Here is a 27,509-nt window from a genome sequence, read left to right on the forward strand (position 1 = left end):
ATAGATTTTGGAATTCAACATAAATATTCCCAAGCTCAAAAAGATGCACCTGAATGTTGGAGGTTACATCAGCTAAAACATGAAAATAACCAAAATGACTCTTGTCTTCGTCAAGCAGATAACACCTTCGATCCCTAAGCTTGCCTGCATTCATTTTTTGGTTCTTGTCAAGAATTCTCCCAATATTAAAAAACAAAAATAAAGAAAAATCTGTATGATGTATGTACCCGTAACGAAACGAAAATATCATATTCCAAAAAACCTGTAAACTAATCAAGCAGTTTTATTTTTAAATAAGAAGATCAAATTTTATGAGTAACCGAAGAGTACCTGTCTTGTCCGTTATTTTGAAAACAATTTAAAATAAAATAACAAAGAGAGATAACTCAATAATAATTCAAACTTATGAAATTTATGTCATAATGCCCACGAATTCCCATCAATTGCTTAAAAATGATTTTCTTTATAAAAATAATACTTGATTGATTTATATAATTTTTAGAATATGATATTTGCATTTTGTCACAGGTACATCATGCAGATTTCTTTATTTCTGTTTTTTAATATAGAAGAATTCTGGACAAGAGCTGTATTTTTTTTTCTTTTTAAACATTGATATTTGTTTGAACTAAATGTGAGATTTTTTTTATTAATGGATCACCACTTACCAAGATTAAAAACAACACTTGAGGATAAAGGTTAATGAGATTGATTGTCAGTTGAATGATGAAGAATATTATGAGAGGGTTGAAAATAACCACATACCACCTACTCAAAACAATAGAGACATTTCCACCTTCATCAGACACATTGTTCATGAATGTGAAAACTAAAGGATTAAATTAATAGGAAGCGAGAGTTACAAGGCTGTCAAAAGTAAACCCAAGATTCACTTTCTACTCTCCATCTATTATATAAATCTCACTGGTCTGTTTAAATGTATGTATGTATGTATGTATGTCAGGTCATGTCATATGCTACTGGTACCATGTAACCCAGTACTACCTGCCTCATGGTCGGGTCACCGGCGACTAAACTGGTTCCCCCACCAGACTTGTTTGGTGAGGAGGGCGGCTAGTCTCCCTGAAGGATTAAAAACAAGACCTTCCAAAGGGCGAATAAACTCTTTTCTGGGTCAACGGCCAACTAGCACCGTGTATATTTGTGTTTGTGTATATGTGTATTGGGGTGGGGAGGGCTCCCGTAAGCCGTGGTGAAGGCAACCTTTCTAGGAGAAGCAAATCTCTGATTTAAAAAACCATAAAGCGGAAGACCAGTACCCGCATTAAGCTGGTCTGCAGTTTAATTTGTTGCTGGCTATCTTGCTCTTGCTTGTTGCTGGATCTCAACATTTTGAACCGAGAGAGAGACTTAGCTGTCGTACAAAGCTAAGACTCTGTAACATCATCTTTGTATAGATACTCCCTCAGGCATTTAGGCTCATGAATTTTAAATGTCTGAGGGAGTGGCACTCGTCTGACAAGACGTTACAATCATCATGTACGTCTGCCTAAAACTTTCAACAGAGGTGACGGATTTTCATGAGATTGGTATCCTTTTGAAGCTCGACCCTTTGGATGACATGTCACGAGTTCGAGCCTGCCTGCCTGCCTACTACAACTTTCTCCTTTTTTTTTTTTTTTTGCTCCACACACACCTCCAAACACCCAAGCAACGCCGGACACCCAAAATAGTCTATAATATAAATCTCACCTGTCTGTTTAAATGTATGCATGTATGTTTGTATGTTTGCCTAAAACTTTCAACAGAGGCAACGTATTTTCACAAGCTGCGTATCGTCTTGAAGCTCAACCCTTCGGATGACAAATATCGAAAAATTGGTTAAAAACATTAATTCCTTCACTCTCAACTGGGCATTTTTCTACAGTGGGAGTCGTTTTTTTTGCCGATATTTTCAAAAGTTATCCCCTCTTTTCAATTGACTAGCCTTAATTTAAACACTTCCGGTTTGGCAGCAAAGATGTCATGTTTTTTTTTTTTTTCACATACTTTTCTTCCTTCGCGGTACGGGTTTGAGCCTGCCTGCCCACTACAACTTTTTTTTTGTTGTTTTTTTTTGATTTTGCTCAACACACACCTCCAATCACCCGGGCAACGCTGGGCACTCAGGCTAGTTTAATATATCAAAGGCAAAATGGGCGCTCGCGTTTGTGTATGTCTTTGAAAAGCTTTTTGCGTGAGGTTTTCACATCAGTTAGATTCCGGGATAAGTTTTCTTATACTTCCTAGATTGTAACATCTCAGATTTGCAAACGGACATCATTTTTATATTTTTTTTGACTGAGTTTTAAAAAATTCCCTCATTTCGAGTGTTTGTCTTTTTCTCATAAATAAAGCAAAACTAATCGAATGCAAACACCACCTGGCCTGGCCGGGTAATATCTGTTCTGTAATTGGTTCTTGGTCAATGTAGGGAAACTCTTCATATTGAGATAATTACTATTTATTTGGATACTACTCGAGTGCCCTCTTTTTTGGGGGAGCTGCTTTTCCCCAACATTAAAAACGACCTTGTGGGGAAACAAATAAATAAAACAGCAGAAAGCGGGAAACTTAACTGGCATCCAGCCAGCTATAAAAGCAATGTTCATTTCTGCATGTGTGTGATGACTCCCATGATTCTTAACCTAATTACCAACTCATTGATTTTACCATTCGTTATGGCATAATGGTTAGCATGGAAGACTAATTACCCTACGTTTTCGAGTTTGATCCCAACTCTATCTTTTTTTTTTTTACTTTGTCTTTGTGTTCCAATATTCTCCACCCGGGCAAAAGTTAATTACCAACTCATTTAATTCACTATCCTCTTTTTTTCACATTCATTTCCTCTTTCGTCGTACAGGTTTGAGCCTACCTGCCTACTACCACTTTTTTTTTTTTTGCTCAACACACACCTCCAAACACCCGGGCAATGCTGGGCACCCCTATAATGTATATATATATATATATATATATATATATATACATTTCTCAGTTGGATATCAAATCTTGACCAGCTCACTCATTTTAAAAGGCCCTATTTGATTGAAATAAATTTATAATGAGATCAGGCTTCAGGTTATGTTTCTGTTTGTTTTTTTTTGTTTTGTTTTTTTACTTATTTTTGCTCTTTCACTTAAGATTTCCTACAGAAATTGTTCTATCATTTATGGATATAACATTTTCTCTGTCTCTCTCTCTCTCTTCCTCTATTATATATTATATAATTAGTTTTCCACTATCAGATATAAAACTACAGTCCAGACTCTCTATTTGTAGCTTTCATGGTGTGTGGGGTCTGTGGTGTTATGTATGATTGTCGAAAAACAATTACATAAAATGTATAAAATTATGTATGAGAGAAAGGGTGGATTTCAGTCAAATAATACAAAAAAAGTCATTGATGTTGGTAGACATTAGTTGATTCTTTTTTTATATCATTTGGATTCTTCGAACTATTGTTCTTATCCTGAGTGTTATTTTTACATTTCGGTCGATGTAACCGCCAACCTGCTTGAGATGTATCTTGTCAAACTCAGGAATATGCACAGAATTCCAAACGGATCCTTTATTTAATCCATAAGGGTAGCATGCCCTTGTTCCATCAGTCATGACTGGTTAGAAGTGCTAATTCGCAATTGTATTTTAAGTCGGACATGCACTGAGGATTGAATCTTCAACCTCTAGAAGAGTGTAGCTTTTACAACTGAATTCAACCAAGTACTTTATCCACTGCACCATGTGTACACATAATACAAATAATTAATCCTCATCTCCAAAAACACAGAAATGTGATTCATTCTCACTTTCAGATAAAATGAATTTTTACCAAATAGCATTCAACTGGGATTCCTGCAAAAGGAAAAGAACAAAAGAAAAAAAATGGAATGTTTTTTTTTTTTACCTTTACCACTTGTTTGGCGGCCGGCAATAGCAATGAGACCCACAGACTTCGGAACACTTATAGCCATTCTTAAAAAAAAAAGAAGAATGGAAAAGAAAATTACAGAACATAATTAATGAAATTCAAACTGTATCTTCTGAATTTGAAAATCATTTTTGCATTGAGTTATCTCCCTTTTTTTCTCAAGAAATTTTTTTTTCAAAATGGCAGGCAAGACGGTCACTTCTCATAAAAGTTGATTTTCTTATATAAAAATAAAACTTTTGGAACAGATTTTTCTTTATTTTGGGGAATTCTGGACAAGAACCCAAATGGATAATCTTGCTTCGCTAATAGCTGGAAGATGACCTTTGCAGTACCAGTGTACAAAAATTCTGGTGAAAGAACAGACCCTCTCAATTAGTCTCCTCCTCCTCCTCTTCACTAAAATCTTTGAGACCTTAATTAATCAAGCACTAGTTCACCACCTCACAAAAGCAAATCTTCTCTCTGACAAACAATATGGATTCAGGCAATGTCGTTCTACTGCAGATATTTTAACAGTCATCTCTGAACGCATATACCATGCACTGGATAAGGCAGGTGAAGTCATCGCTGTAGCCCTTGATATATTCAAGGCCTTTGACAAAGTCTGGTTCAAAGGGCTGCTTATGAAAATTAAATCGTACGGTATAACTGGACAAATACTAAATATAATTAGATCCTTCTTAGACAATACAAGCATACAGGTTGTCATTGATGGACATACATCCGAGCAGCATAATATTAATACGGGAGTACCTCAGGTGTCGATCCTTGGACCATTATTATTCCTGATATTCATAAACGACATCTGATAATATTGTGTTCGAGATGGGTATATTTGCTGATGATACAATGTTCTATAATATGCATGAAGGAAGAACAGATATAAATAAATCAAAGACAATGGCAGAATCGTTAGAAAATGACCTCCAGACTAAAGTGGAATGGGGCTGCAAATGGATGGTAACATTTAATGCTAGTAAAACTAAGCTGTTCTCCTTTAACAATTACAAGATGCCTCTCCGACCGCCTATATCCATGACAAATAACACCCTACCTGAGAATTCCACCTTCAAACTCCTTGGCCTAATATTTGCTGGCAATATGAACTGGAACAAATACATAGAGCAAAAGCTCCTGCAAAGAAGGTGGGTCCCTCTATCGAGCTAGAAGACTACTCACACCTGAGAGTATCCTGTACCTATATAAGGCCACCATTCGCCCATACATGGAGTATTGTTGCCACATCTGGGCTGGTGCATCTACCACTAGTCTCTCCCTCTTAGATAAAGTCCAAAAAAGAGTTGTCAATCTAATCGGTCCCACTTTATAAACTAAGCTCCAGCCCCTGTCTCATCATTGCAATATTGCATCCCTTTGTTTTACAAATATTCTAATGGAATGTGTTCTGATGAACTTGTTTCACTTGTACCCCCTCGACATACATATCCCCGACAAACCCGCTTAGCAATAAGATCTTACTCCTTCACTGTTGATGTCCCTAAATGCCAGAAAGCTTTCTATTCTAATAGTTTCTTCCCTCGAACAGCTAGACTTTGGAATTCCTTTCCTGCTGCCTGCTTTCCTGGCTGTACAGATATGCAAAAGTTTAAATGTAACATAAACAAATATCTTGTTAATCTTTCCTAGACATGGCCCCAAATAGTAGCCCCTTACGTCCAAGTGGCGATATGTTTTGTAAGGGGTGAACATGAGTAAAAAAAAATAAACCTCATTTATTTTGTTTTTCATCCCAATGTCAAGTTTTAAGTTTATAAATAGCAGAAATAGAAGGATAAGCAGTTATTGTTATTTACTTCCCATTATTATCTGCATTATTTTAATCTTTAGTTGAAACCAAAGAAAAATTAATCTGCAGAAACAGAAGCAACATCAAATCTTTCAAAGGAATTCGAATGGTTCAGCAACAGAAAAAAGGATCAATTTGGTTTCACAGATCCCAGAAAATAAGCAAAACGGAAGAGTTGATTCTGGATCTATACAGGTTTCTTTCGGTTGACCTGCGTACACTGTAATGGTGACCTATCACCAGTATCACTGAAATTAATTTCCAGCAGAGGAGAGTGCATCCTCTCATTGGTTAATAGAAGGATGAGAGTAGCCGGTCACTGCATGAGACACAGCAAAGAGGAAGCCAGCAAGCTAGCTCTCTGAATACCAATGGATGAACACCCAAACCATGGTAGAAGAAGAATGACAGGCATTGACAGTCTGCTACAGGAAAACAGGATTGGAAAATGTTCAGGACCTGCAAACTGTCATGATTGAGAGAACTGGAAAAGTTGTATACATTTGATGGTGAAGCATCCTGAAAGACGACTGAGATGAGATATTTTGTTTTTTGTCTCAAGCTCAAGGTTTATTATAGGCAAAGATTTATTGTGAGAAAAAAAAAGGGGGGGTACTAGATTTTCGTCTTTATTTTTTATTCATTTTTTTTTTTTACAAAACGTTTTAATAAAAAAAAAAAAAAATCATTGTCCCTACCTGTCAAAACAAGATTTTATTTTTCAGGTTGTATAAGCTTTAAGTTTGTTTATTAAAACATTTTGTTTAAAAAAAAAACGTATCAAAAAAATAAATGATTAGTATCACCTCCCCACTTTTTCTCAAAATAAATCTTTCTCTCTATTAAAACTTGACCTTGGGATGAAAAACAAAATAACTGAGGTATATTATCCATTTGTTATAATGCACGCAGATCAACAGGCAGAAAGTATCTCTTTCATTTTGCTTATTTTCTGGAGTCCTTGAAACCTAATTGACCTGAAAAAAATATCAATTCCATAAAATCAAAGCTTGAGGTGTCTATGATGAACAGCACACCCGCAGGTGTTCCTCCTTTTTTGATAATTTTAAGAAGGGCGTTTTTCAAGTCACAATAAAATCTTTATTGCTTTTTGGCTTGACAGTTTGGACACTGATGAAAAAGCAAGATGCATCACTTTGCAGAATATAAGGTTGGCCCTTTTTACCCCAAAGGCAAAACATTTTCCCGTGATTTGTATTATTCAAACTGTTGCTCTCATTCTTCGGGAGTATCTTGTCAAACTCAGGTATATGCATGCTCTCGTTTTATCAGTCATGACCAGGTAGAAATCCTAAATAATTTGCAAGGATCAGTGATTGGTAAAATTCATTTATAAGTTACACTCTTCTGAATGTTGAAGGTTCAATCCTCAATGCGGACGACACTAAAATATGATTGCGAATTACTTAGGACTTCTACCCAGTCATGGCTAACACAACAAGAGCATGTTACCCCCGGAGTTTAAATAAAGGGTTACTTCAAAATTTCATGCAGATTCCCAAGTTCAATAGAAAAATTCCCAGGTTCAAAAAGATACGCCTGAAGACAATCAGCAGTTACATTGACTGAAACATTGAGTGAATTACATTCAAGATGAGAGCAGTAGTCCAAATAATTCAAATAATCCAAATTATCAATCCTCATCTCAAAAATTTAGAAAGATTTACCCACAATATAAAAACATTTATGAATAAAACCATGTGTTATGGTTAAATGAAAATAATCACTGAATTAGAAAGCAAAAAGTTAATTAATGAGATGTTCTTTTGCAAAGCAATATGGAAATTAGTTAATCTTATATTGATTGTATAAACATGACTAGTATATTACAAAAACTATTGTTCTTCTATTGCAAATATGATTTGGTTTGGTCGTTTTATTCAATAGCATATCAACACTTTTCAGATTATTCAGTAATTTTAGAAAAAGATTTATGCTTCAAATTCTTTATAACTTCAAATATTTATTTATGGTGTTTGGTTTGGTTGATTTGTTTTACAGCATATCAACCCTTTTCAGGTTCAATCATTTTGGTGAAAATTTTTATGCTTCAAGTTCTTTATAGCTTCAAATATTTATTCATGGTGTCTAATTTGGTTGCTTCATAGATAAAAATTGCTTTTGTTTTTGGCTTTGCAAAACATGATTGAGTTTTGCAAAAGGAAAGAAAAAAAACAATAAAATCAATGTTTGGCGCAATTTAAGTCAGGAAGTCTATATCTTCAGACAACCTGATCTGGTAGCACCAGCTACAAATATGGAATTAAAAAATAAAAAGAAGATGTACGTACTGATTCAAAAGAGTCATTGTTGTCGGAACAACGTCGACATATAAAACGATCGTCCCTAACACAGTTGAGCCCAAATTTGCCCAGTATTTGTCGGCTTGAAAGTATTTCGGATTGAAATGCTCCAACTCTTCGTCACTATTGTTGTGGGTGATCACTGGCAGGGTGGTACTGGTTGCCGGGGTTGTCACTTCTTTCAGGCATCGGACAAACTTGAGGGAGACTTCTGAGGAATTCAGCATGTCATCTTTGAGTCGTTTGGATAAATTCTTCAGAAGCAGCTTCTTCAACTTCTAAAAATGGAAAATGAAAGTAAAAGAAACAACAGGAATCTTAGAATTTTCGAATCTTGCATCGATGAAGAAGACGAAAGACTTTGGGAGATCAAACCCTGCAGAGATCAGAACGTTTTCATTCCAAACATTTTGCCATTTTTTTAAAAGCATTTCAATCTTTACTTTACTATCATTGCTTCTGGTAAGCTGCGTAAAAGATTCCATTAAATGAGTCAATATTATTGAAAAACGTGTAGCTGGGGTCAATGCTTGGATAATGTATATAAATTTGAGTTTTTCCTTGCTTCGGCATTGATATTAAAAGCCTACTTTTCTATTTAAAAATTATTAAAAACTAACTTCTTAATATATTATGGAGAAGGTGTCCTGGGAATCGCCAGAACACAATGAGTCAATCCCAGAAATAAGGTGATCTGTAATTCATGGTCCCGAGAGTGAGCTAGGACCACCAGGGGAAATGCATCAATATGATGACAATCAGCCAGGAAAGCTAACCGATATTAAAATGGGTTAGATCAAAACCAGCAAAAGAACAATAAACAAAGCTGGCAAAAATAAGGTAATCAGGTCAATCGACAGGGATCTCTGACCCAGAGAGTTTAGGAAACGATAAACAAAGCTGGTGAGAAAAAAGTCATCAGGTTAATCATTACGAAAAAAAGAAGAGAGGAAAGACAGGCAGGGGGAGACACAGAGCGACAAATACAGGTCGACACAGAGTTGTGAAAGACCCACCGTACTTCACTAACCTCCACTGCGTTCTGATGTTAATCTTCACTTTTATTTTGATGTGTAAATAAACAACTCTATATTGAAATCATAAAAAGTGTCTTGTATTCATTTTAACAAGAAAATAACTTTACATTTTTAAAGCCGAGAGAAACTTGATGATCACAGCAAATATAATCAGTCATGGATACACGAACGATTACATGAAGGTTAACTAATTTGCATATTCCTTTGAAAAGAACGAGTGTTAATTATTTATTTGTTATGGTTTCTTATTAGATGATTAGTTTAATTTCACTATTATGTTGAATTCTATTTGTGCATAGTTTCTACATTCTGCATAATTGCATACAATTTAAGATGAAAACGTTTTAGCATACAGAAATATATAAGTGACCCTGTTGAAGTGTGTATGAAAACTTTATCAAACTCCTTTCGGAATATTTGGTTTACAGAGTTGAAATTTGATATATAGGGTATTTGGACCTGTGACCTTTGATTTGGTTTTTAGCTGGCAAAAATAGCTGTTAAAGGGACAAAATTGAAAACAAAGCAGTTGACTTTGGCAGGTTAAGTCATATGAAATATTACTCCTGTTGTTACTTTCAAGCATGCTCAAGATTAAATATAATAATATTAAGTAATTTTTAGCTTTTCGTATCCATCACTCGGTAGCTCAGACAGTAACAATGCTGGAGAGATAATTAACAACTAATGTTACATAAGAAGGGCTGTCCCCTTCTCATGTAAGTAAGAAGGCAGACTAGATAAGTGAAAATGATAATAAGAAAAGGCTAGAATCGAACCCTGTAGGCAAGTGTTAAAAGATAATGGATAATTAAAATCCTAGGAATGCAGTCACTTGCTAATTCTTTTAGAAATAACTAACGATTATTTGTGTAAAAAAGCAATTGTCCATTCTTTTAGAAATAACTGGATATTAAATATGTCAGTTAAAAGAATGGACAATATAAGTTTATAGATAATAATTTAAAATAGGTTAGATATTGAACAATTAAAATTGGGAATTCTTTGTTTGCCAAAAGTGTGTTTGGACAGACATATGTAAAATCCACGTGAAAATTATTCACATGGAACAGCGTGTCTCTGACATCATAAAGAAGGGAGATTCTCAATATTGAGACAGGGTTCGATGTTAGAGAGAATCAGACAATCACAGTCACATTCACAGATGAGAGTTGGACAGCAACTTAGTGAGAGCTGATGGCCTTAGAGGCGAAGGGTACAAGAGAGACTATGAGACTATGTAGCTATACAAGCTTGAATTCCTGTCATCAATCGGCCAGCTGATGAATAAAGAAATCATCTAACATTTTGTAACTGTTTGTCTTCTAATAAAATGTGACCATAATTGCAGATGAATTGTGATTTTTATTAAACAAAACATTTTATTAAAAAAAAAAATAAGGATGAAAGCATTTTTTAAAAAAAGCTTCCAAGGACTTTTTTAATGTAACAATTTAAGTTAATTTTTATTAAAGAAATCTGTGACATTTTCTATTTTACATAAAACAATTTTTGTACATTAAAGAATTTTACATGAGACCACAAATTCACATAAAAATATATCAATTTAAAAGGTATATTCATTTAAAATAGTATAGTATGGGCTATGGAATATACTTGAACAAAATATGCCCAACAAAAGCAAAGGATAGAGGCTTAGAGAGAAATATTTTTCCACTTCTGTCCAGGAAAAAGAAATGTTCAATCTCAAAAGATAACAATTCAGTGATACAAGTCTGAAGATTTTCAATGAGGATGAAATAGAATGCATAAAAACAAAAACATAAAAACAAAAACATAAAAACAAAAATAGCAGCTCTGATTAGAAAAGAACAAAATCCATTTGAAAACCCGATAAAAATTCCCATCATTGAGAAATACACCATTTCCAAAGCACAGTCAGAACAACATCACCATTCACCTTGTGATCCAGCAGGACCGGCTGTGCCCATGAGAATTCAACATTTAATTCTAATTTAAACCCAGGATCGACATTGATGAGTGGCTCCTCTGCTTGTCTCTCGCTCCCAACAGGTAGGAATGTAAAAAGCCATAACAGTCTCTCACTGGATCTTGGTTCTTCCTCTTCATTATTGACAGATGCACTGCTGCTGATACCTGTACCTACACCAATACCTCAGGAATTGCTGGAGCTGGATGCTGAGCAGTTGATAATGGAAGAAAAACTCTGTAAGATGATTGAGAAAGTCCAGAGGACGGAGCTGGAAGAAAGATCTAGGCTGCCAAAAATACAATCAACTAGAGCTACAAAGACAGCAATAACAAGGGTGAATGTTGCACTTCAGAGACTTATGCCATATAATATATCCGTTATGGAGCTAAACCAGATAACTCTATATTGTTAAAAAAAAATGCTCCCTAATTTCCAACAGCAAAAATTCCAGGAGTCCAAGGCAAAAAAGAAAATACCATGCTAGAAACAGAAGCTCTCAAATCAGCTAGATCTATGCAGAAGAGAACTGTCTCAAATAAAACAATTTCTTGCCACCCCTGCACTGCAGGGACGGCTGAAAAACACCATCTGCAGCCTTAGTGCAAAAATATAGCACAAGAGCAGGGAAGCTGAAGAACATAGCCAGTGGGTAAGATCCCAGCACTTGCCAAAAGAATAAAGGAAAAAGAAAGCAAGAATAGGGTGAAAATCGAAAATAAAATGTTTAAGCAAAATGCTCATCTATTCTACTGTAGCTTAATAAGGGACAGAATATCGATAGACCAGCTACCCGAAATGCAAGCCCTGGAGGATTATTGGAGGCGTCTGTTCAAAAACGAGGTAACATACAATGAAGATGCTCGATACAAAATGTTGAAAAAAGCACCAAAAATAGACCAGAAATGTCAGAGCCCGATATAACGGCTGACATGATAAAAGCTAAATGGGTTTTAAAACTACAAAAAGCCTCGCATAGACAATGTACACAATTTCTGGCTTAAATAACTAACATCATTGCATGATCATTATAGTAGTTGCTTCAACAAACTATTGAGGGGTGAAGATGCCAGCATGGCTTTTAAATGGTGATACAATCCTCATACTGAAAACGAATAAAACACAATCTCCTAGTAAATACAGGTCCATCTGTTGTCTCACTACTCCTTACAAGCTCTTCACTGGCCTGGTTGCACACAGCATCTATCTACATCTCTCCTCTGGAGCATACTTGGAAAAAGAACAAATAAAGTGCAGGAGAAAGTGTTCGGGCACCAAGGATCAGTTATTAATCAATAAAACCATCTTTGAAGGTTGTGAGAAGAGATAAAGAATCCTAAGTATGCGTGGATTGAGTACCAAAAGGCATATAATAGTGTTCTCACACGTGACTGCTGCGATGCCTAGATTTGTATAAAATCCACCCAATAATTAAAAAGACCATAGCTGTACATATAAAAATGTGGTAAACTACCATGACATTAAGCCACACTAATGGAACTGTAAAAATCCCTAACATCAAAATCAGAAGATAAATCTTCCAAGGGGAGAGTCTCTCTCCTTTACTCTTCTGCCTGGTGATTAGATCCGTTAAGCAACTTACTCAACAAAAACCCGAGTGCTTAAATCTGAGCCAAGGCCACCAAGGCCCAAACAGAAGAGTCAACCACCTGCTCTTCATGGATGACATCAAGCTGTATGCCAACTCAGACGCTTACTTAAGTCGACTTTTACAGGTTGTACACAACTTCTTCAGAGATATTAGAATGAAGTTTGGTCTGGACAAATGTGCCAAGTTCTCCATCCAAGCTGAGAGCAGGTCCAAACAGAAAACATACAGCTGGATGAAGATACTGACATCAAGGACCTAGAAGAGTATACCTTGGCATAGAAGAGAATGATTCAATTCATCATGCCGAGATGAGAGAAAAAATTGGATGAGAATATATACGCTGTGTAAGGAAAATCTGTAAGACAGAACTTACAAACAAAAACAAAATCACTGCCATTAACCAATTAGACGTACTTGTGATAATATATAGCTTTAGCATTGTAAATTAGCCACAAAGACAAACAGGCTAGACACTAAAATGAGTGAAATTTTAACATTGCTCAGAATAACATACAGAAACAACTGTTTGTCAAGGCTATATCTGCCCAGAGAAACAGGAGGTATGGGTCTCTCTCAGAGACTGAAAATCAGCATCATGCAACTACTGTGAGCTCCCAAAATTCAAACCTAAAAATGGTGCACGAACACCATGAAACAAAAGAACTACATCCATTATGAAACTGGCTAAACATTTTGGATAAGATGGTCTTACAAATGAAAGAGAATCAGAAAACAAGTCTGCTACAGAAATAGCCCAAAAGAGTCATCAAAAATACACAAAGAACTTCCATTGCAAAAAAACTGGAAGAATTGGCCAACCAACAACGTGGCAAGTATTTTCTAGATGAATTCACCCAGGACTATATAGATAAAGAAGGCTCTGTAGACTGGCTGAAAAAACTGGAGAGAATTATAATGATTGCCCTAGATCAAGGCTTGATGACCAATGCTTTTAAGAAAGTGGTCTAAGCAATGACAGCAAATGCAGGTTCTGACACACAGAAGTAGAGAGTGTGATCCACCTGACATCTAACTGTAAGTTTCTGTTGGGGGATGGCTACTATATAACCTGACAAAATGGAGTGTGTAAATATATCCACTGGACGATCTGTAAAAATTTGAATATCAAATGCAGCAACAAATTCTGGGGACATGTTTACCAGAAATAAACATTTGGAAATAAGTCATACACCATCCACTATGACTAGCCAATACTTACAGCTATTACCTGGAAAATGGAGCCATAAAACCTGACATAGTGATATGGGACAAGAAGGAGAAAGAAGCAACCTTAGTAAAATGATGCTGGGTTAAATAGAGTTGAAAGGGAAACGACAACAAAATAATAAGATCGTCTGTATGACATGAAAAGAAACTGGAATCTTAGGAAGATCTCTATCATTCCAGTTATTGTAAGAGCAACTGGACTGACGAAAAAGAATTTTAAAAACTACTTGGCAAATATACCCGGTGAACCAAGAGCAGGAGAGATTCAAACAATTGCACTTAAAGGGACAGTAAGAATCTTTAAAAGATCTCTCAGTTTGAATATCTGAGTTAGCAGATGAATGTTTGTCATCCGGTAGGATGCTTCATCCCCAGCTTGAAAAAAATTGGTAAGAAAAATAATAAAAGAGAGACAATGCCAGAATTTGCTAAAAATAAAAATTCCTTTTAAAATTTGAAAAGTTACAAAGTAATTGAATCTTTTTTTTTTTTTTCCAATTATTAACAAGGGATTGAAATTGTTGACTTGTTTACGAAGAAAGTAGATTTGTTAATTAAATTTCGTGATTAAATTTTCATAAAATATAGTTTTTAGGAAGTTATTTTTGGTACTAGTTCGCGACGGTAAAATAAAGGGGAGACAATTTATGATTCTGAAAACAGAGTTACTTCCCTTGTATTAAACGTTTGTTAGGTTTTTTTTTTTTTATTTTATGCCTTCTTTTTATTCTGGAATTAAAGTTTTATGACAATTCAACAAATTTTACTTGTAAAACAAATTCTGAAGTGAATGATTTATCTATCTGAAACCTGAATTCATTCTACTTTTATGACAGAAAAATATTTTTGTATAAAGTTATGTTTGTGTATATGTTTTCTATGTATTGGATTCACTCTTTAACTAATCAACCAATAATACTGAATTTTAGAACACAGTTATGAAGCGTGAGAGTGGGTAATGTGGGCTATATTAAATTTAATTTAGCTAAAAGTGGGGAAAAATATTCACAAATTTCAGTTTCTTTCTTAAAGGTTTTTAAAAGGTATATTATGGGCACAACTTCCCATTTGAAAATTACAATATTTCAGATTTGCATTGTTTTTTTTTTTGGTCATCTGATTCTAAACAGTGCTCGCTAGGTAAGGGTAGAGTGTTATGAATATAGACTCCAAGTTTGTGCATATATCTGTCTGAGTCCTTATGGCGGAGAGGGACATATCCTATCAGGCTAAAACAGTTACAGCAGATTGAAGAGTGTACGTTGGTTTCACTTAATGCGGGAAGTTGACTAGGAGAAAAGATTCTACATAATTAAATTTGATTTATGGATATTAGACATTAATTAATCAAGATTTCTTGAACTTCAATTTCTTCTTAAGACCATTTAAGCTTAAGCCTAAAATTTTAAACATTTTCTAGAATCAAAATCATGTAATGGAATAAGGATTAAAAAGATCAGTTTAGCAATGAACGTCACTATGCGAAGATTGAAACCAATGAACAAAGGAATTCTTAAGAAAAACTGATTATTCAAGAGGATGGTTCAACTTGTTTAAATTAGATTTGAAGACAACAGAGTTGTAGACTTCAGAATCAGCTTTGTGATATTTTATTCCGCAGATAGATCTCTATAAGAAAGAAATTTAGCCTAGGGAACTTTTGATTCAGTTTGGGTACAAAGTAGTGTTGTGCCGATGAATCGGAATCGGAATCGGGAATCGGTTAAACCGGTAATTTTCGGGGAATCGGAATCGGCATCGGAATCGGAAAAATTTGTGTATAATTTCCGATTCCAAAATCGATTCTTTGAATATTTTTCAAAAGTTAATTTTCAATTGCTTGTACCGATTATAAATATTTATTTCTTTTAAACTATTAGTAAAACTAAACTCTATAGATCTACGTACTCGTTATAGAATGAAGTTCTCATAACAAAATCACGTAATTTCATTAAATAGTTTTTGTTTTACGCTCCCTTGACTAATTATCGCAGTTTTTTTAGGAAGATTCCGAATTTCCCAAATCGTTTTTACGGCATAAAATAAAAACTATTTGATGAAATTACGTGATTTTTTTATGAGAACTTCATTCCATAACGAGTACGTAGAATATATATATTTTTTATTTTTCGTTTTTTAACATAGTGTAAACTGCACAAGCACCCTTTTTTAATACGTGAAGACAGTTTAGAGCTTCATCCTAGATCTAAAAATAATTTGGTTTTTAGTGGGTTTACAAATATCGTCGAAAAGTAGAATTTCAATGAGGGGGGACTTTTAAATGTAAATATAATTTCTTTTTCAATCTGAAAAATTTCTAAATGTTTTCTCTTTATCTATTTTATCCAGACTTTGATAAATTCATTGTGAGATATTCATGTATATTTTTAACTTTTCCGAAACCCGAGAAAAATGCGACGGTGTCAGACAATGTGGCTCCAGGAAAATAAAATAAAACTCTATTCATTTGAAATCTTTTCATATTAAACTTCTTGAGAAATTTGGCAAGTGGATGTGAAAAAGTATTGTTGTCGAAACCAACGGCATCGAAGGTGTTAATTACCCCATAATACTTTCAACTCAACTTTTGAGTGAGATTGGCGGGCTTCAGCGAGGCCTCCGTGCTCACGGAGGCCTCGGCTTCAGACGGCATTGGCGCCGTCGTAGCAATCCTTAAGTATAAACATAAACAATACCGGCAGAATCAAAGAAAATCACACTGGAAGCATATTTCAAATTAAATCAAAGGCCAAGCCTTTTCACAATTTTGCCCATTCCTTGTTGGTCCCCCCGATTTATCGGAGAGGGACTATAGTTTTCAGTGGCGTTCGTCCGTTCGTTCGTCCGGATGATTCCCGGATAACCGTCCATTACTTTTTTCTGAAATTTTGCCACAAGTTGTACTCCAATACGTAGATGTGCACAACATCGAGTTTTTTTTTAAAGAAAACTCTCGTTGCTCCTCCAGGGGCTGAAAAGGGGTCAAAAATGCCCAAAATGGCAAAAATGACACTTTTGGCCCCATAACTTTTTTCCCGTCCATTAGATTTTACTGAAACTTGTCCAAAATGTGAAGGCAATTGTTGCAAATGTAAATTCAGTATCGCTGACCCTGGCAAAACTCTGGTTTGCGCCCCCCGGGAACTTTTAGGGCTAAAAACCACCCCTTTTTTAGGCTCTTTTTTTCATATTTGTCTAAAATGTGATTATGTATCTCTATTTAGTGTTTTTTTATGGTGCTGAACTCAAATTTACATGTCTTAAGGCCTGAAACATAGCCGTTTGTCCATTTTTACAAGTAATCAGCTCCCCCATGGGGGCAAAAGAGGTAAAAAAATACCTCAAAATGACTCTAAATAGACAAAATTGACATATTTTTCAGAATAACTTTTCATCCATTCATTAGATTTTTCTGAAACTTGGCAAAACCATGGGCATACCTGATATACACCTGATGGAAGTATCACTGACCCTGGGAAAAATCAGAGTCACAAGCCCTGGAGGTTTTAGGGCTAATATTGGGTGTGGAGCAAAAGTTGAACTTAGTCATTTTTCTGAAAACTTTTGAAAATTTTTTTTTCACTCAAAATTGTTTTTTTTATCAGTTATGTATCACGATTATTTATTTAGTATTGGAGGTAATATTTATTCACCAAGTAGAAATCGTCTGAAAGGCGAAACTGGAGAAATGTTAATGTTTTTACATTATAATTTAAGAATTTTAGGACTTAAATATGAGTAACAACGAGATACTTAAGTGTATTACATAACTAAATTATTATCTTGTAATCATTGTAATTAACCAAATTCTTTTTTAATTTTAAGGGTTCTTTAAAACGAAATAAAATCGATTTTTATAATTTATGCTTCGTACTACTGTTCTCATATTGAGTGCTCCTATTTACTTGCCCCCCCCCCCGAAAGTAAAGTTAGACACAAAGTCGTTTTTAAATGTGGGGAATATCCAGCTCCCAAAAGGGGCACTTTTGATCGGAACAAGAACCGGGCTCAAATTAATTTTCAATCGATATTTGCCCTTTTTTCCTAGCTGGCGAAAATGGCCCTTTTTCCTAAATTTCTAAATTTAATATAAAATGATCCCCCGTTTCCCAGCCATTCGAATCGTTTTAAAGCAGTTAACTAATTTTTTTACCATTGACTCACAACCCAATCGGCAAAATCATAAAAGCACAAATAATCGCTTTTTTTTGTATTATCACGGACTGAAGGTTTGTAGTAGGAAGGGTCCGTGTCTTTTATAAAATGGAGAATCGAACTTTTCTTTTCGCAACAAAAAGTTATAATTGCGATGGGCGAAAAATGAAAACGGAATAAAAACACCGATAATTTCACGAGAATACATTATTTACATCTACGTACCGTTTTACACGTAACTATTTAAAAATGAAATAAAAAGATTGCCTATAAACACTCATGATTATAAAATATATATATATATATATATATATATATATATATATATATATAAAACGATTAGGAATTTAAAATAGACGGTCAGTTTCACAAATAAATATAACGTAACATGAGCTGTAGTGTGTTACCAATTTTAAATTATGTGCGCTTATTGGGGATAGGGTGTCTACTTTTTAAGCGATTACACATGGTTTTACAACGTTGCAAACTGAACTTAATTTAGTGGGAAACACTTTAGTTAATATCCATAAAGAATTAGGATGGCCAGAAATGATGATCATTTTACGTTAAATTTATATTCGAAACTGATCTTACACTCTAAATTCTAAATGATCGCTTTTCTTTCCGCCAATTAAAAAAATGTTCTAACACGTAATCTATAAAAGTAATATTTCATTTTGGAATAGGGATTTAGCTGCGAGAGAAAGCACAGAAAGCTCACGCAATCTCACGTTAAAAATGGTTTTCATAATAGTAATATTATTATTTAGAAATTCGTTCGTAACAATGAGATGTGGCTTTGCTAAGTGGCGTTGTTAAATATATTGTTCTTACATCGTTTTCTTATTTTGCCTACCAATCTTCGAATATTTTCCACTATTCATGTAAGTAGCATGTTATACATTAAATTTGAACTGGTACAATATAGCTTTGTTTTAAAATCAAAATAAATGTTTTGTTGTGTTACAATTTTTAATCAATTACAAGGCAAACATTTGAGATAAAATATACGCGGACATTAACCAGGGGTTTATGTAATAATTTGAAAATTTACGAAAAAACAAACAAAAAAAATCTCTAATTAAATATGTATAAATTTTACAAGAATCGGAATCGGAATCGGGAATCGAATCGGAATCGGAAATTTTGAACGGAATCGGAATCGGAATCGGGAAAAATTTTGGCATCGTCCCATCACTAGTACAAAGAAAGAAAGGAATATTCTCTACTTTAATTGTAGCCAGACATATTCTTGCCGTGAATATATTACAGGGGGAAACCAAGGATTGAGGCTCAATTGATCACCTACCATGAACATAACAATACAAGCGAAGCTAACAACATCTTTTCTGTGTGAAAGAAAGTTCAGGGAAGAGAACTAGATTTTTAAGTCGGTTTTGTACTTTGTCAAGGCAAGAAAGAGTGCAGCAGCCAGATCCTCCCTTAGGATGGATCTGGTTCTTATACATGTAAAAGATTGTGTCAGGAGTGTGGTATTTTCTAGAGCGAAAGAATGATCCAACCATTCTTCTAGCGACCTTAGCAACAGATTTGATGTAAGTCTTCTATCTCAAGTATGGAGTAAAAGTCAGTTCTGCAAGCTTATCATAGAAGGGGACTTTCTTAAGGAGAAAGCTATTGATTTCAGCTAGAGAGAAGTGAGGATCTGAGCATTGGTAGTTAAAGGAAAGAAGCTTGGTTTTAAAAGTGTTAAAAGTAACAAGCCACTTCTCCCTCCCTCCCTCCTCCCCACACACACACGCGCTCGCGACAACATGTTCAGAGTCAGAAAGATCTTTGTCTTTGAAATGCTGCTATAGATAGTTGTTCCATCTGTATAGATGTCAATGAATGATCTCAAAATATAATTTGGATGATGGTTTGTGTGTGTTCACTGCATAGGTCACAATTGTCAGCTTGTTGCTGTTGTCCGAAATTGGTGTTTGATCTCAACACTGACCATAATGTCAATCATGATCACTGCTGTAACAAAAGGATTTTCTTTCCAAACAAAATCCCAAGTTTAAAACAAGCAACAATGTTTTATTTTAAAGTTACATTGACACACGGCTTCTCAAACAGACGATAGACTTGCAAATTAGGGAAAAAAAATCCTATCTTCCAATGGAACACATACATTCATTGGCTTAAAACCCATTGCAAGCCTGTCATCTGTAGCACGCAGCACTGTTTAGATAAGCGGCTTTATTTATCTCCCTCCAACAGTTTTGGAGGGAAGTGGGACACAAGGGTGAGTAAGTGGAATCCAAGGGTTAGTGTCCTAGAGGAAGAACACTTTGGCTAGCAAAAACTGCCTGAGCAACCCTACGGGAATTCCCTGGTATGGACATTTCAGATGATTAGCAATAAACTAAACCCTTCTGAAAGCTTGGGAAGGAGGACTTCCTAGAACTGCACAAGACCAGCAACATACTGCAGTCAACAGAGAAAAACTATATAGGCTTTGGGGTCTGAAGGAAAAATCCACTGTTTATATGAGTGACACCTTCCCAGTGCAACAATCGTCCTCCCTCTTAAGTAGGTTCTTTTCTTTATCAATGTATCACCACTTTTAAGGCATGGGGGCCACTCAAAAATAAGGATTAAAGAGATCATCAGTTGGACTATAATCGCCTTTGCAACATAATCGAAAGCAACAGATAAGATGGCCAGAAGATTCCTGATTATTCAAGGAGATGGTTTGACAAACCTGTGTTCATATTAGATTTGAAGACAAACATGTTGTAGTCAGTTGGGAAGCAGACTCACAGTACTTTGTTTCACAGACGGGATATTCTAGAAAAGAAACTTTGTTCATGGAAGTTTTATTTGGATTTTGACAAAGAGAGGGAGAAAAGAAAGTTCTTTGCTGTGGTTATAGATAGATGAGTTTCTGCTGCAAATGTTTTATTGTATATGACTCAAGTACTATGGCCTTGTGCCAGCCTATGCCCAAGAAATAGCATCAAACTTACCTTTGATTTTGCCAGAAGTAATCCAGGTGTGAGGTCCGGAACAGTTTTTGATATGCACTCAATATTCAAATGCGCCGATAACAGGTAGGAAAAAACGTCAACCAATTCTTCACAAGGATCTGCATCAAAACGCACCTGAAACAATGGCCGATAATATTATTACACACAACACAGCTTGAGAATAGCAAAAGCTGAAGAGGTAGACATGGTTGCAATAAAGATAGGACAATTGTAAGTACACAAGCCAAAGCAAACACATCAATATACATAAGAAAATTTTTTTTTTACAAAGGAGTTACCACTTATCAAGGCCCAATGGTTACACGAGGATAAGGTTTAATGAGTGTCAGCTAGCTGGTGAGGCAACACTGTGATGATGAAAATTAATGGTGAAAATTAGCAGGATTTCATTATTCAAGAGGACAGCTAAATAACAACTTATGTACATTCGACTTGAATAGGGCCATGTTATATTCAGCTGGGAAGCAGTTCCATGGTATTGTGTTCCACAGACGGGCAGCTCTAGGAAAGAAACTTTGATCATGGAATTGTCATTTAGTTTTTTGGATACAGGTAGGGATAGGGATACAGTAAGAAAAATTGTCGACAGTTGTTGTAGGGAGGAAAGTAAAAAGTAAGGAAATAAAGAAAAATGAAAGAAAGAAAAAAAAAAGAGAGAAAAATGATGAGAGTTCTTTTAAAAACTATAATGCACCAAAATTGAAATACTTAAAAACAAATTTGCATTTTTTATAAAGGGAAGTAATTTACAAATGTTAAAAATATAGAATTATCTCCCTTAAATTTAGCTCGTTATTTTTTTACCCCCCCCCCCCTTCGATTGAAAAAGAAACATTTTGATAAACAAATTATTTATTTATTTTCTCATCTGTATCTTGTTAAAACAAAATGCAAAATAAATATGGAATCCTATTTTGATACCAGCTTGATTTTAAACTCTAAAATCTACACAATCGAAAAATGATCTCAGGTCTCTTTTTTCATGTACATTAATTATAATTAATTTTGAAGGTAATTTTATTTTTAATGATATTAATTACTACAATGCACAGGTATTAAAAAAAAAAAATCTAGTCGAATTTAAATGCCATTTTAATTAATCTAATAGTCAGAAATACACTTAAGACCTTTTCTTTCATTGTAATAATATCACTTTTAACTCGAGTCTAATGTTAAGGAGTTAAATAATAAGTAAAAATAATAGTTACTATTGATTTTAAATAAATAAAAATTAAAATTAAAATTTGGTGCTTATTCAAATTGCACGTATGGCGATGAACAAAAATGAAGAAAACCTTTTATTGCGTATCTACTTGTCATGGAATAAAGATGACATATTCCAAAAATCACAAAACTTGATCAAGTAGATGTTTTTGTTTTTTGTTTATTTTTTCAAAGAACAAATTTGCCGTTTTTTACCGATAAGTGAAGCCTGCAGCTATTTTAATATTCTTCAAATTTGTTTTTAACTTTCATAAAATGACCCTTCTAAAAATGTTTTCATTATTTGAAAATTTTATATTCTGAAAAATAAAATATTTTTGAAAAATATGCGTTATGTTAATGAATTATTGTTTGGTTTTAAGTTCTACATTTCGGTTGTCTTTCTGACATTATTTAAAAAAAAAAAAAAAAATTAAATGAAAGTCGGTTGTCTGCCCTTGACTCCACGGCCTTCCCCCTCCCTCTCGCATCGACACGAATTTTTTTTTTTTTTTTTTAATAAAAGAAAAAAACTACTTGATTAAATTACATCATTTTTGGAATATTTCATTTTCATTCCATGACTTTTCTGTATTTTCTTTACTTTTAATTGCTGCTTTAAATGCTAATCTGAATAAGCACCGAAAAACTGTCTTTTTCAGAATTAATTATAATTAATAGATTAAGAAAGAAAAAGTAGACCACAGATTTTTTTTTTTTTTTACATAGGCATCACCACTTATAAAGACCAAGAGGCCACTCGAGGATAAGAGTTAAAGAGTGTACAGTAGAAATTGGACAATATAGTAATCGTTAATAATGGAAATTCAGTAAATTTGTTAACTTATATGGAACGGTTCATCAAAAACTTGTTTACATTAGACTTGAAGATAACCATATTATAGTCAGCTGGAAAGCAGGAAAACGGAAGATAATTACACAGGCGTGCAGTTCTAAGAAAGAAGCTTTGTTCATGGAATCTACGTTTAGGTTTAGGCACAGATAAAGAGTGGAGGAAATTAGTGATAGTGTTTTCTGCTAGACGGGTGTTTCTTGTGAAAGTTTGGTGAGGGCGGACCATAGATTGGAGCTCAGCCAAGCACTTGCCATGAAAATAACGAAAAAGCAGAGATAAACTCGCAACATTTCTATGAGAAAGAAGTTGCAGAGAAGACAAAAGGACATCCCCTATGAGGCTACAAAGTCTATTTTGAACTCTATCAAGGCAAGATAAGCCCTTTCTAGCAGCTCCTGCCCAGATGTGGCAACAGTACTCCGTCCCTGGACATACCTGGCTCTTATATAGATAGAGAATTGCATTAGCAGTGAGATATCTACTGGATCGATAGAAGGATCCCACCATTTTTCCAGCAGCCTTGGCAACAGATTTAATGTATGTGTTCCATTTAAGATCAGGAGTAAAGGTCAAGCCCAGAAGCTTGTCAAAACATGAAGCCTCCACAAGACGAGAGCCATTCATTTCAATTGATGCCAGATTGGGATCAAAGCGTTGATGATGTAAAGATAAAAGCTTGGTTTTAGATGCATTAAAAGTAACACCACCTCTTTCCCCATTGTACAACTTGCTCAAGATCAGAGGAGAGAGAATTGGAGAGAACTTGGTCGTTTACAGTCTTAGATGTACTACCATAGATGGTAGTGTCATCAGTATAAATGTCTATGAATGATGTAAGGATGTGATTTGGAAGATCATTAATGTAGATCAGGAAGAGAGTTGGGCCCAGGATGGACACCTGAGGGACACCAGGATTAATACTGAGAGCTTCTGATTTCTGCCCATCAACCACTACTCTTATGAATCTATCAGAAAGAAATGATTTAATAATTGAGAAGACATTTCCAGCTATACTGAAGCTGGAGATCTTGCGAAGTAAACCTTTATGCCATACTCTATCAAAGGCCTTTGATATGTCAAGAGCAATTGCCCTAGAAAGGTAGCCTCCACCGAGAGATTCGCTAATCCTATGAGATATAACTGTAAGCAGCACATCTGCTGTAGATCTAGCAGAACGGAAACCATATTGAGTGTCACTAAGAAGGTTATTTTTGTTGAGATGGTTGATTATTTCTCTATTTAACACAGATTCCAGCAACTTACTCATGACGCACAGGAGACTTATTGGCCTGTACTGAGAGGGAGATGAGCGATCACCTGAATTCTTAAATACGGGGCATACTGATGAGATTTTCCAGGGTCACGAGAAACAATTCTCCTTAAGATAACGTTTAAACGGTTTTGTAAGGATGGGCGCTAGTTCTGGTTGCAGTCTTTTGAGTACTATAATTGGAATACCATTTTCAACTGCATATGTTTTAGCATCCAAAATTCAGCTTTCAATTAAGTATTGTTCTACTACCATAGTTCCAAAACTTATAAATAAAATTACATATTTGTAAAATTTTATTTTATTGTAAATAAATACCTAAAATACCTCTCTTTTCTTAAAATAAATCTTTTCTTTCATTAAATACCGACTTTGTGTCAAACCGCTGTGCTTTTTTTTTTTTTTTAAATATTTGTTTGTGTTTTTTATTAAAGCTTTGTACATGAAGCAATATATTTTTAAGATTTTATTTTATTGTGCAAATAATATGAATAAAATTTTCCCTACATTAAAAACTAACTTTGCTCTTGTGGAGAGGTAAGTTAAATAGCAAAATTGTTTGATATGATATATTTACCTGTGAAAGGATTGCCAGACTTGGTTCCAAATTAGCTGCAAAAATACTGTGCAACTTCACAATGAGGGGTTTATTCGAAGCATCTTCTTTAGCTAGCACTGAACAATTATATTCAGGCATCTTCACAACATCAGTATAAGTCAGCCCTCCACTCTTCACGGCAACACTGCTCCATTTATCACACGACATCTTAACCATGGAGCTTGCTGATGCCAGGACTTCCATCTTGATGAAAAGATTATCAATGCAGCCCCCAAAACTGATTACCTTGCCCCCTCTTTCAAGATAAGACAAAACCGCCTTATCAACTTCTGTACAAGACTCTTCAGAGGCCAGTACAAGCAATTCCGTATTGTCCAACCAAGGGACTGTACTTATTTCAGCATGAACTACTTGGTAGATGACATATCGTTCATTATCGACAGTTTGCTCAAGAACACTTCGGATACGGTCAAAGGCTTCTTTTGTATCTTCCTTCCCACAGTAAACAGTAATGTTTGGTGGTTTGCTACTGGTTTTCTTAGCATCGGCAAATGAAGAGCCAGTCGCCTTTATCTCCTCGTCGGCTTCAAGGTCTTCGTATTTGACATCTCCAGCTGCCATTTCTGTTTCGCTGTCTAACAAGAGTTCTTCCTCGTCCTGATCAGAATTATTCACAGTTCCGCATGGGGAGGCTAAGGCTTCATTGGATTGACAGCAAAAATCACGATCGTCTATGCTGTGGTCACTACTGCATCTTTTCAAGCTCTCCTTCACGGCTGGTGGTAAAAGCAGGCTTGAACCAGTGCCTTCAGTCTTAACAGCTGAAAAAGTCAAAATACAGCATATGACACTATGGTACAGTGTGCGTGTAGGAAAAAAATATATCAATACATGAGTGCATGCATGTCGGTAGAATAGAATATAAAAAATGTTTGAAAGAAAGACGACCTGGAGTTGAAATATAATAAAACAAATTATCGCTTTAGGGTAAAAACAAAATACCTAATAAAAAGAAAAAGATGTCAGCTAAGAATTATACGAGTTATTTCCCTTGAATTGTATTCTAGCCCATTTATAAGAATGTATTTTCTTGCGGAGACTCTTCTTGAATTATTTGGATTAGTCAGACTACATATCTAGATAATTATAAAACTCTGTGGACCTTGTTTGCTTTCTTGCTGGTTTGCATCTGTCTTTGATGATCGCATGATTCCAGCTTTTAAAAAACGGGGTGCTAAGTGAATATATATATATATATATATATATATATATATATATATATATATATATATATATATATATATTAGTGTTAGGACGATTAATCGGAATTGGAATCAGAAAATTTATAGCCTCATTTTCAATTCCAAACCATTCGTTTAATTTTTTTTTTTTGACAATAAAAATGAAACTCACAAATTGTTTTTATTAGTTGTTCATTTACGATATAAGATTGAGAAGGGGCACAGAATGGGTTATAAATCTTATTTACAGATTTAATATTAATTCACAGAGTTTATTTTATTTATTTGTCATTTATCGAGAGATAACTTGCTAATTACCTTTGTAAACTTTTCGCATCTATTTGCTAAATTTCTGTATGTCCCCATCCTACAGAGTTCACGTGATTATTGAAAGGTTTTAAATGCTCTGGACAGGATTTTTAAATTTTGTTGGTGCCTGTTGTACATGGGCAGTGTCTGTCATCGGCTTCTTCTGAAATAATTAAAGTTTTATGATACTTCTCTTTGGACGCATATGAAAAATATAGATGAAAATCTCCCATGAGTTTATCAAAATCCTTGATAAAAAGAAAGCATTCTGAAGATTTTCTTAATTAAAAAGGAAATTATATCTACATTTAAACTTATACAAGTACCCCATAAAGAAGAATGGGATAGGGGTATTTATTACTATAATTAACAGAAAAAGAAAAGAAATGATAAACAAATGTGCAACAAACAAATGTTACCAAAGGCAAGACTCTTCTAGGTACCCGAATAAATTTATTTGTGCTTAAATATTTTTTAAAGTGTGTTTTTGGTTTAAAACAAACTTGAGTTAAAATTTAAAAAATGGCTGCCCAATAACCCCTGCAGAAGGACCATTGATAACCGCTCAAAATTGAAAATTAAACAAACGCTAGTAGAAACACATCAACCAAAAATGTTATGCTGTACGAGTACTTGAGCAATTAAGAATGGGCTGGAAATAAGTATCATTTTAGGTTAATTTTATGTGTGAAACAGTTTTCTTACACAAAATTTTTAAAGAATTTTTTTTTTTCTTTTCGCCACATAATCATTTAACAATGTAGAATCCCATTTTGGACATGTGATTAAGCTAAAGGGATTAATATATTTGCTGCTGCTGCTGTTGTTGTTGTTAGTAGTAATTGTGATAATAGGGACGCCTGAAACCTCCCTTCCAAAACGAAAAAAGCTTTAGTGTTTTTACTATTTTAAAGCGCTTTTTTTGTTAAAGTTTGAAACACAAGTAGTGGCTAGTTAACTTACAACAACAAGTGCGCATAACAGAAATTTAAATGTATTGTAAGGTTTTTATGGTGGTCAAAAAACGT

At 34.6% G+C, this 27,509-nt stretch overlaps 1 protein-coding gene across 2 annotated transcripts in view; it reads right to left on the reverse strand.

Moving 5' to 3' along the window:
* LOC145248085 (biotin--protein ligase-like) overlaps window positions 1–27,509 on the reverse strand; it is a 202,695-nt gene that overhangs the window by 131,705 nt on the left and 43,481 nt on the right. For both annotated transcript variants that reach the window (XM_080109864.1, XM_080109863.1), the window contains 4 exons: window positions 24,950–25,752; window positions 21,023–21,157; window positions 8,054–8,343; window positions 3,908–3,975 (listed from right to left, as the gene is read on the reverse strand). In XM_080109864.1, the coding sequence (XP_079965990.1) occupies window positions 3,908–3,975; window positions 8,054–8,343; window positions 21,023–21,157; window positions 24,950–25,752 (1,296 nt within the window). The remainder of the gene's footprint in view (window positions 1–3,907; window positions 3,976–8,053; window positions 8,344–21,022; window positions 21,158–24,949; window positions 25,753–27,509) is intronic.

Source organism: Euprymna scolopes, chromosome 26, assembly GCF_053919585.1.
Source record: "Euprymna scolopes isolate OS-2025 chromosome 26, ASM5391958v1, whole genome shotgun sequence".
In the NCBI taxonomy this organism is placed as follows: Eukaryota; Metazoa; Mollusca; class Cephalopoda; order Sepiida; family Sepiolidae; genus Euprymna; species Euprymna scolopes.